The sequence below is a fragment of the Rattus norvegicus genome, chromosome X (assembly GCF_021556685.1).
Source record: "Rattus norvegicus strain SHRSP/BbbUtx chromosome X, alternate assembly SHRSP_T2T, whole genome shotgun sequence".
NCBI lineage: Eukaryota > Metazoa > Chordata > Mammalia > Rodentia > Muridae > Rattus > Rattus norvegicus.
In genome coordinates, this window is record NC_141554.1 from 5,976,393 (window position 1) to 5,987,508 (window position 11,116).

The window sequence follows — 11,116 nt, forward strand, 5'->3', positions numbered from 1 at the left end:
CTTATGGGCAGGAAACTGGGAAAGGGAATAACATTTGAAATATAAAAAAAAATCCAATAAAAAAAGTTGTCATTTCACAGCAATAAAATGCTAAGACTGGAGCTAAGAAAAGGAGAAATAAGGATGCTGAAGTGCCTTGGGAGCTTTTTTGGAGTAGAAGTCAAAATCTGTGCCAACTTTGGAAAGAATATCTCTTCCTAGTAAAAGAATGGGGCAGGAGGTACAAGCAGCAAGCTTCATGAACTATCTGAGCAGGGAGCTCCAGAGGTGAGCTCTAGCAGGAAGCTCCTAGAGCAGTGCAGCCAGGGACTCCATGGGGGGACTTCTAGAGTTGTGTTGCCATAGCAGTGACAGTGGAGATTTTGATGACCAATGAAACATGAGGCAAGAAACAAAGTATAAGGGGAATGCTTGGAGCTGAGGTAAAAATAAAAATAAAAAGGGCAGAAATAAAGGTATTTATGGAAAGGGAAGGCAGAAAGGAGGAGGGGTATCTTCCATGATTCCTTGCCCATTACAATTGTAAAGGTTGTCTTTTATTTTATTTTATTTCCTTTTAATGTAGGGAGTTTAAGGGACATTTTTGAGCTAGGTGTGAGTCTGAGTCTTTAGAAGACATCGCAGAGGCATATTAGTCAAGATGGAGTGAATATTTTTGCTAATGGTGACTGGGAGACAAAGTGAGTAGTCAAGGGCATCATCCCTCATGGTCTAGAGTGGCCAATATGGAGGTACCTGTGAGGGAAGGATCATCATCCAAGCTCTGTCACCAAGAGGGTGACATAATAGTCTGAAGAGAAATCCAGGGACCTTTGAGAGGATTTTTGGATAGTTAAAGGCAGACACTGAATTCCAGAAGTATAGCCCCCAAACGTGAAAGGAAAACATCAAGCCAAACTGAGAGGAATGGGCTTGGGAGCCATCTGAGGGAGTCCACAGGAGCTGCTGAAGGTCAAAGTCAGGTGTGTGCTTCCCATTCCCAGAACACAGATTGGGACGCCAGATGCTCAAGGGTCATTACCCAATGTTCTACAGAAGGTTTTGGATGGCTAGTAAGGGGAAAGTCACCAGTTAGCCTCTGTTGGGTGAAGGGAGCAGGCACTAGATGATCTGGAAAGTGCAGAACTGATCAGGGTCCTGTCACAATCTGAGTCATGTCACCAAATTTGGGGGTTCCAGAGTTGGCACAAAACACAACCAGACAGCAAATTCTCAACACAAATAATATTTTATTTATCCTGGAGGGAATAAATGGGAGTCTTCCTCTGGATTGGGCAAAGACAGCAGCAGATGTCTCTGTAGGTGTGATTTTTAAGGAGATAAAGGAAAAGTCTAGATTAGGATAAATTGATCAGTCTTTATCTCTGCCTTTCTGTGTGTCTGGCCTTAGCTCCCTCTATGCCCACCTGTCTGTGTGTGTCTACCTCCTCCTGTGTGTGTGTGTGTGTGTGTGTGTGTGTGTGAGAGAGAGAGAGAGAGAGAGAGAGAGAGAGACAGAGACAGAGAGAGAGAGAGAGAGAGAGAATCTTAGTGCTAAGGATTATTTCTATAAATGTACTATATCCCAAGCAAATGCTCTTTACAAAAATGTCACCTGAGCCACCTGACACTGATTTCACATTACTAACTGTGGCCCAAGAATAAAAGAAGTATCAAAGAATTCAAGAGCAGAGGTGATATCTTGTGTAAAAGCAATCAGTAAGTAGTCCATCTTAGACATATGCTCAGAATGTGGATAGAGGAGTTTTCTCTGGCTGAGATCAGGAATTAGCAGGTATAGAATCCTTCACCAAGCCTGTTGACTAAGGTTAGATCCCTCAACAAATTTGGACAGAAAGGTCAATCCAAAATGTGCTCTAATATCCACAGATGCCTTGGCACAGGCATGAACACACACATACACACACACACAGACATACACACACATACCTGCACACAGACAGACAAGCACACACAGAGAGACACATACACATATACACACACACATATACATGTACACAGACAGACATAGACACATACAGGCACACAGACACACAGACATACATGCACACAGACAGACATATACACATAGACACATACATGTACACACACAGACACACACATGCACACACATGCACACACAGACACACACACACATGCACAGACACATTCTCAAATGGTAGTTATATAATAAGTTATCCTTATATTTAAGAGGAGATGAGAATAAAGAGCTATCATTATGCACCTGACTTATGTACAATGTACAGAGAGTCAGAGAGAAAGAAATAGCAGAAGAAAAGGTAAAACTGAAAAATGTCACCAACTACGTAAATATGTATAATTAATAGTATATAGTAGTCTCCCTATCTCATAACTCCTGCATATTTATAATTATACTTGAATAAAAATAAGACATATTTAATTTGTAAATTAAATTTAGAACAGTTTATAATAATTTAAATTTAATATGAACTACTTACTTTTTTAGAACTGCAGCTAACTCAATTTATTCTTCCTTCATTCTTCCTAGTCCTTTTCACATATATGCATGCATGACATACACATCTACATTTTCCACACAGTAGTGTCTGAAATCTATCTCCCTCCCTTTCTCCTGCTTCTTCTTTTGCCTCTCTCCCCTACTCTACCACCCTTCATTCCCCCATTCTTATACATTCTGTTGACCTTGCTCCCCTAGTCAAGAACCCTAACTGTCTTCTTTGGCCTTACAGGCGCATGCGCTGGTGCAGCGTTGGATGTCCTCTGTGACCATCTGCAGTGCAGCACTCTTACTCTCGCCATTCATCTTGGCCTCATTGATGTATCTGCTCAAAAGCAACACAAACACACAGAACAATGAGAGGAAGCAATTAGTAGCTCACTGTCAAATGAATCATTGCTAACATTTTCGTCTCTTTTCTTGTGAATGGAAGTGTGTAAACTCAGTGATGAAGTGTGGATTGAGAAGTATGCCAAGAATATTTCATCAAAAAAGACGTGGTTCGGAAGGCAGGGCATGGCTATGCGATGTGAGCTTAAGAAGCAAATCCCAACACCAGAAGTTTGCTCTTCATGGAAAGAACCAAAAGCCTTCCTAATTTCTAGGGCGGAAAGCATCACATGTTTTGAGTTTGCATGATAGAGTAACTCTGCTGGAAGGAATGATATATGTCCGTGGAGAACTGCTTACTCTAATGTGTAGACTGAAGAGAAAACAATGATCTTGTCAACCAGAACTCCTCAAGTAATAGATAAAATGTATGTTTTAACTAGAGAACAGATAGCAGCAACCAGGCTTTACATCTAGTAAAGCCACACCGGGGGGAGGGATGCATCTGACAATTTTACTAAGAAATGGTGCACTTTTCTGGGGTCACTGGTGTGCAGAGACTGCCATTCCTTTATCACTAAGGAATTAATATATGAACATTAGAAAATACCTTTGGAGGAAAAACCACCACCATTTTTTCTGTTCCTTGGTACTGTAATTTAAAAAGTGAGAAAAAATTAGAATGTGGGAAATATTTATGCTAAGATGTTTAAAATAAACATAAAAATATTATAAGTCAGTTTTTACCAATGAGGTACAGGTGTAATTTGTGTCTTCTACAAAATTGGGCTTTCATTGACCAATTCTTTAACTGGTGTCCTAATATGATAGAAAGTTCACTACTGTGAAGGCCGATTGGGAGTTTAAAGACCGGACTGTAACTATGAAACAAGAGCCTTGTTGATGTCTGGGCAATCAACTGCCCTAAGCTTTAGTTTCCTGTGTATAAATGTGTAATTAAGGCTTACAGTGTCCAAACAGCTTGAGGCTGGGTTTATATGAAGTCATGTCCCTATTCACATTAAATCACATGCAAAGCAATTGACATTTGGAGAAATCACAAGCTATTTTTAAAGAAGACCGATAAAGGAAAAAAAAAGAATCCTGTGACTTATTTTCTTATGCAGACTACAGAATTTGTAATATGTGACTTTAGTTCTCACGAAAACAGGCTTTCATTTCCGAGAGTCTCATAACGAACAATTCATTTAGCGCTAACTCCTAACAAGCCCTCTGCTTCTTCATGTAGCATTTAGAACTGTAATTAAAAGAGCCAAGTATTCACCATCATTTCTGACACTTAATGAAATTGCATGTAGCTTGAGTGTTTCCATCAAGCGACATCGGTCACATTCGCAGGGTGGTGTGAGCATCAGCATTATTTCATGGAAGAACGCGCTTTTCTTATCCAAACAGCAAATCCTGGCTCATACACCAGGGGGCGTTTTCCTTTCCTTCTATTCTTCTTTCTTCTTTCTTCTTCTTTCTTCTTTCTTCTTCTTTCTTCTTTCTTCTTTCTTCTTTCTTCTTCTTTCTTCTTTCTTCCTTCTTCTTCTTCTTCTTCTTCTTCTTCTCCTTCTTCTCCTTCTTCTCCTTCTTCTCCTTCTTCTCCTTCTTCTTCTTCTCCTTCTTCTTCTCCTTCTTTCTTCCTTCTTCTTCTTCTTCTTCTTCTTCTTCTTCTTCTTCTTCTTCTTCTTCTTCTTCTTCTTCTCCTTCTTCTCCTTCTTCTCCTTCTTCTCCTTCTTCTCCTTCTTCTTCTTCTCCTTCTTTCTTCTTCTTTCTTCTTCTTCTCTTCTTCTTCTTCTCCTCCTCCTCCTCATCCTCCTCCTCTTCTTCTTCTTCTTTTTTTCCCATCTTTATTAACTTGAGTATTTCTTATTTACATTTTGATTGTTATTCCCCTTCCCGGTTTCCGGGCCAACATCCCTCTAACCCTTCTCCCTCCCCTTCTATATGGGCTTCCCATCCTCGTCCTCCCTTCATTACTGCCCTCCCCCCAACAATCACGTTCACTGGGGGTTCAGTCTTGGCAGGAACAAGGGCTTCCCCTTCCACTGGTGCTCTTACTAGGATATTCATTGCTACCTATGAGGTCAGATTCCAGGGTCAGTCCATGTATAGTCTTTAGGTAGTGGTTTAGTCCCCGGAAACTCTGGTTGGTTGGCATTGTTGTTCATATGGGGTCTCGAGCCCCTTCACGCTCTTCCAGTCCTTTGTTTCAATATTTGTGATATTTCCATCTTTTAGAAAATTATGATTCATGCTTTTAACAACATTGATGCACAGATTTTTTTTAATCTGGGTGCTACACCCAGGACTGAGGCTACAGTCACATGGAAATTCATTGTAACTTCCCATGGAATCATGGGCAGCTTCTTCCTCCAAGGAGTGGCAATTTACTGAGTCTACCATTAACTGCTCCCACACTTCCTACCGGTATTGTGTTTGTAACCAGCTACATTAGAAACGCTGGAAATTCCTATGGCCCTAACCTACATATAGACCTGCATAGCACATTTAGTAACATGGAATTATAAAACAGACATAGCTGAAGCCTCAGAGGCATTTGGTGGTTTGCATGCCTAAAAATTCCTAGGACACATTTAACTGAATGCTAATTATATTCTAAATTGTGTAGGAATAATTTCAAATTTTACCTCCTTCATTAAAAAAGCTTCATAGAAATGCTCTCAAGAAAGATTTCATATATCCTTAATTAAAAATACTTCCTCTCCTATGCAGCCTGGGACAAGTGGCAATAATGGATTATCTACAATAAGTTAGCCAATGGGTTTTTAGAAAGTAGATATTAGGAGAATGACAAGCATAAACTTCTTTCTGAAATGCTGTGGAAATGGATACCCTATGTCATTTACAGAGTCACAAACTATGCAAAGTTCAGTAAACACAGAGGTATCTTTGCTAGCTGGTTTGGCTCTGTGGTGATGCTGGAGGTTTGGGTGGAGGAAGGAGGGGAGGAGGATACCACGTGCACACGAAGAACTCTTTATGTAAATAACAAATATAAAAGCTGATGTGTGCTTGAAACACAGAGTTGGGTAGAGTTAGCAAGTCAGTTTGCATCCAAAAGACCCACTCAGGAGGTTCAGGGTGCCCAGCCAGAATCCCTTTCCTCAGTCTACCTAAGGATGCATGCAGAAAAACTCAACAAAGCCCAGCACTTGGGAATGTAATTATTTTCTTAATTCAATACTATTCTTTAGAAAAATCCATTTGGGAATAAACATAAATTTGTAAAACTAACCTGGACTTCCCAACATCACTGGAAAAGAAAGATTAAACTCATGTAGCTTTAGAGCTCCCATAATAGCAGACCACTGTGAGATGAGGACCATGGAGTAAATCCATGCAGCCCACAACCTTTACAGCACCTTAGCAGCCCCCACCTTTCACACCTTGTACAACTGTTTTCAAACTCCGCTGATAAAAATATAAGGAATCTCTCCCAGCCTGCCCACTGTTGATCCATTTATACACATTAATATGCAAAAACCAGCATCGTGGGAGGTAGAGGGGAAACAAGTGTCAACACAGGCCAGGAAAACTCAACAGTTTATACACAATCGCCTAAAAACAGATTCTTTAAAAAAAAACAAAAAACTATAGGTTCCTTGTTTGCTAAAGAGTGTGAAGCTGACCCTGGATTTCCACAGCCTGCAGCTTGTTAATGCAGGTCCAAGCTTTAGGTCTTACCAGAAGGTGGCCACGAAATTTTCCATGGGCCAGCAAAGGAAGATGGACTTGGAGGCAGTCCTGTTGTCTCCTCCCACAAGGTCTGCATAGTCACAAATCCAGAGGTAACTCAGTGGGATGATATATTTTATCTTAAACTTCTTCTTGTGTCTAGGAAGGGAATCAAACAGCTCTATTAGCTTGCTTTGCAATGTAGGTGGAACTGCTCACGGCAATACCACTCTTCCTCTTCAGAGCAGAGGGCCACCCATCCGTCTCTATCATCCAGGCACAGCTCATCTGAAGGTAGATGGCTCTCAACAAAGCTTGCAGCTAGGAAAGTTTATATCACATTCAAACTAAATATACTTTTCCATCACCACAAAAAGCCAGAGATTGTCTGGTATTTTACAACATAAAAGTGTTTAAGATTACTGTACTGTGTATTTTTAAAAGGTGAAGATTTTAGACTCCACATGTGTGAGGCTAGACATTCCACGTCAGCAATTCTCCTCATTATTTCCCGAAGGTCTATGATGTCCTCCTTTCTTATAAGCCAAACCACGAAAGTTATATAAAAGCAAGAGACAGCTGTCCCATCCCATAACAATTCTGAGCAGCAGCCACATGCTAGGAAATATTTCATATATTCTAAGGTCATTGAATGCTGCATTCCTCAAATAACTGCACAAACTCATCTTCTCCAGACCTACTTTGCAGTTGAGGCAACTCTGAAAGCAGTCAATAAACTAGAGAATGGTCTAGACCGTGACCTAGGCTGCCCAACTGCCAGCCACAGCTCGATATGGCCAGGGCCCTGCGGTTCTCACCCACTTCTCACAGCATCTGCTGACATAAATTCTGTGGAGTAAGTCTGCAATCTTTCTCTACTTCCTTTTCTTTCCTTGCCAGAGCTGTTACCTTTTATACTGGATTTAGTCTTTGTTTTGAGAGCAAATGGAGAAATTACATGACTTTATTACAAGTGGAGTGACATGCGGCCTTTACGTCTATGTAGCATACATTTATCAAGAGGGTACATGCATCAAGAGGGTACCTGTCAGTCATATTTAGCGATATTTAATTTGGAGAAAAAATGTTTTTATACAGGTAATGAGTTCCTTAAACTTGGAATTTCCCTCAATCAGCCAGAAATGTGATGGGATTATTGGCATGTGCCAACATGCCTGGCGCTTTCTTTATTCTTGATCGTATTCTCCACAGGAGTGGACAGCAAAATAGACCTTTCACTAATTCTTATTTAAGAAGCAGGGACAAATTGCTTGCCAGAAAAAGAAAACAAAAAAAAAAAAACCCTTTATATTATTGTACAGTTATGGACTGGTGAAATGGTCACCTTTCCCAAGGAGAAAAGGATTACATAAACACATACATATTATTAGACACAACCAAAAGATCATTCAACAAGAAGAGATGGCGCTTCTTTTTCCTCCAGCCTCTTCTGAATTCCACGGGCCCTTCGAGCAGCAAGCTTCCACGTACGCCATGAAATAGTGTCGCTTTCTCACCGTGGGTTTCCATGTGAGGAGAAAGCTTTTTCCTGGTACAGGCCAAACACTAACAGAACAGATAATCAGTAGATAGTTTATGGAATACATTTTACATGATAAATGTAAAGGTTGACATGAAATTAAAACAGTCTCAATTGTTAAAGCCAATCTCCACTACTGTGTGTGCGTGTGTGTGCGTGCGTGCGTGTGTGTGTGTGTGTGTGTGTGTGTGTGTGTGTGTGTGTGTATTGAATGGAGGTGAATAGAAATAAAATAAAATTAGATCAATGTATCAAAATGCCATAATGAAACTCATTACTGAGAAGATCTTTCTGTCTATACAGTGTGTCTTTAAATCTCCAAACCCTGGTGATGGTGATATAGTAGATTTTGAAGTCTGAAAACTCATGTGTTTACTGACCTATTAATATTTAAATTAAAAAATTAGGAAGATCTACTAAATTTCACATGAAGCCTGACTTTGAATTATTACTGATTTAAATGGTCTGACACATTGAATGGGGTTAAATAACAAAATAAGCTTTATATATCAAAAAATACTACAGTAAAATCCATTACTTTGTCTATTGTCTTAAGTAAGTTTAAAGGAAATAAAATCAAGATCGTGGAGGGTTTTTTTTCTAATTTATATCTATAAACTCAATATTTACATGAACAAAGGTTTACTCTGCCCAATCACAAGCCATAGCTTTCAAAGGAGACAGATAGAGGCAGTAGTTTTTATAAGTTAAGTTACGAATAACCAGTGAAAGTAAAGGTAAAGGGGGACATCTGTACACATGTAAGACATTGGTAGGGTGATTGTGAAATAGTTCTAATTTGTTTTCAGGTTATTTGACAACACAGATAAGTAACCATTACAGGAAATTCAATTCTATCCAGATTTTGAAAACAGATGTTATGAAAAATCAAGTAACATTTGAAACATCAAACTATTTCTGGAAACAGAAGACATCTTAATATATTTCTTGAAATTTGATCTTTTGTCAACCAGAGTCTATTGTCACAATAAGGAAAACTACTAGATAGGAAAGAACATAAAACTGCTCTCATAACTCAGATGTTCCCCTAGATATTTATCTGACTTGTAGCCCTGAGCATGTCTCCCTAACAGAATAAATGTTGCCTTCTTGAGTTGAACAGCACTGAACATTATAAACAGGAGTTACATTTCATGAGGCCAGTGGTGATGTTAAGAATTAGTTCACGTGCTCTGAAGGAAACAAATAAAAACACTTCCTTAAACCACCAGGTTCTCCTCAGGTTGAAAATGGGTGTTGAAAGGAGAATACCTTCACAGGGATCCTGGACCGGGTAGTCTTTCAAAGGACTTGAAACTCTACTTCTTCCTTGGCACTAAACATCAAAGACAACTACAGCAGTTGGCAGACCAACTGCTGAAGTGTGAGAGTTCTGCAGGAGTCATGGTGACAGACCAAAGTGATGTCATGGTTCTAAGCCTCATGTTGTAACTGAAAAGGCGTCACATTTATTTCATTTCCATTGAATTTTGGCTTAATAAAAATTATGTTTGAGAAATTTTGAGATTCACAGTAGTCAAAGGAGTAGCACAGATTCTCTCAATGTTTATAGTGATTCAAATCAATAGTAAACCTTATCTCCAAACTCTAGTGCAGTCTCGTAATCCGGTACAGATTATAGTGTGGTAATCCCTGTTGTGATGGCTAGAATGGTAAGTGATGTTTGATTAAATGATTTGACACCTGGTAAGAGCAGTTTTGATAATGTCAGGTCACAGTGAACTGTCACCTTTCAAATGGGAGCTTCTGAGAGAGCACCCAATGAGATGGGAAGTCAAGCAGAGTAGGAGACTAGTCTTTATCTCTGAAAATGATAAAGCTTAACACAAGATCCAGAAGAAAAGAAACCTTATTCAATTCAAAGGGGTCCCATTCCCAAGTGCTACCATCCTTTAATATTGCCTCATTGGGGCCTAAACATTATCAATGAGTCCATGGGAACAAACCGTATCTGATTACAGGCCCAGAATGTTAATTCTGATACTAATAAGATAGGATGTTCACACTACAGCGAAAATGCTCTATTTCTGTACAGTCATAAAGGTTGACCTTTTGATATTGACCATGCTTTTAATCACCAGTACATGTTTATTCATTCTTCTTTTCTCTAGCACTGTGTTTTCAAGGACACCATATTTCATTAACAAAGGGCATACACTGCCTTTTTGTAATTTTTCTCAATCAGCATAATTGGAGGTTCACTCGGTGATTCATATGACTGTGTTGTCAATGGAAGTTCAGTTACAGAGTATTGCATATACATCATGCCTGTGTAACACATATTCCTTGATACTGCTATTTGCTTCACTACTGAAATCATTGTGGTTGCCTCCAGTTTGGTGATGTTGTAAATCTAGTAATTATAATAATATGTACAGAGGTTTTCCCATTTTTATTGGGTATTTATGTATTTACACTCAAATGCTTTCCCCTTTCTCTCCTCTCCCATTCCCTTTCTCTCCTACCCCTGCTTCTGGGAAGGTGCTCCTACTTTCACCCATCCACTCCCACCTCAAAACCCTGGCATTCCCCTACACTGGGGAAACAAGTCATCACAAGACCAAGGGCTTCTCCTATTGACGCTAGACAATGCCATCCTCTGCTACAAATGCAGCTAGTAGAAGAGAAAATGGGGAAGAACCTCGAACACACATGCACAGGGAAATTTTCCTGAACAGAACACTCCCTGTGCATATGTGTTCGAGGCTCTTCCCCATTTTCTCTTCCATTAGTTTCAGTTTTATGTGGAGGTCCTTGATCCTCTTGGACTTGAGCTTTCTACAAGAGGATAAGAATGGATCTATTTGCATTCGTCTACATGCAGACAACCTGCACCATTTGTTGAAAATCCTGTCTTTTTTCCACTGGATGGTTTTAGCTCCTTTGTCAAATATCAAGTGACCATAGGTGTATGGGTTCATTTTTGGGTCTTCAACTCTATTCCATTGATCTACCTGCATGTTTCTGTACCATGCAGTTTTTTTCACCATTGCTGTGTAACAGTGATTGAGGTTGGGGATGGTGATTTCCCCAGAAGTTCT

The 11,116-nt window shown here is 39.7% G+C and overlaps 1 protein-coding gene across 1 annotated transcript; it reads right to left on the reverse strand.

Annotated features, from left to right (window-relative positions):
- Positions 1–1,209: 1,209 nt before the first annotated feature.
- On the reverse strand, positions 1,210–9,435 carry LOC120099303 (rho GTPase-activating protein 20-like). Its single transcript, XM_087601190.1, has 6 exons — positions 9,327–9,435; positions 7,896–8,080; positions 6,524–6,673; positions 3,420–3,461; positions 2,710–2,804; positions 1,210–1,296 (listed from the first exon to the last, which is right to left on the reverse strand). Coding segments are annotated over exons 2-6 (438 nt in total). The 5' UTR covers positions 8,045–8,080; positions 9,327–9,435; the 3' UTR covers positions 1,210–1,294.
- Positions 9,436–11,116: the final 1,681 nt, after the last annotated feature.

What these genes read in the sequence shown, in the direction of transcription:
- LOC120099303 (XM_087601190.1), bottom strand. Translation starts at nt 8,044, where the DNA reads ATGGAAACCCACGGTGAGAAAGCGACACTATTTCATGGCGTACGTGGA. An exon ending in TTGGTTGTGTCTAATAATAT is followed by an intron (nt 6,674 to 7,895) that starts GTATGTGTTTAT and finishes TTCCCTTCCTAG; the next exon opens with ACACAAGAAGAAGTTTAAGA. An exon ending in AATTTCGTGGCCACCTTCTG is followed by an intron (nt 3,462 to 6,523) that starts GTAAGACCTAAA and finishes TTTAAATTACAG; the next exon opens with TACCAAGGAACAGAAAAAAT.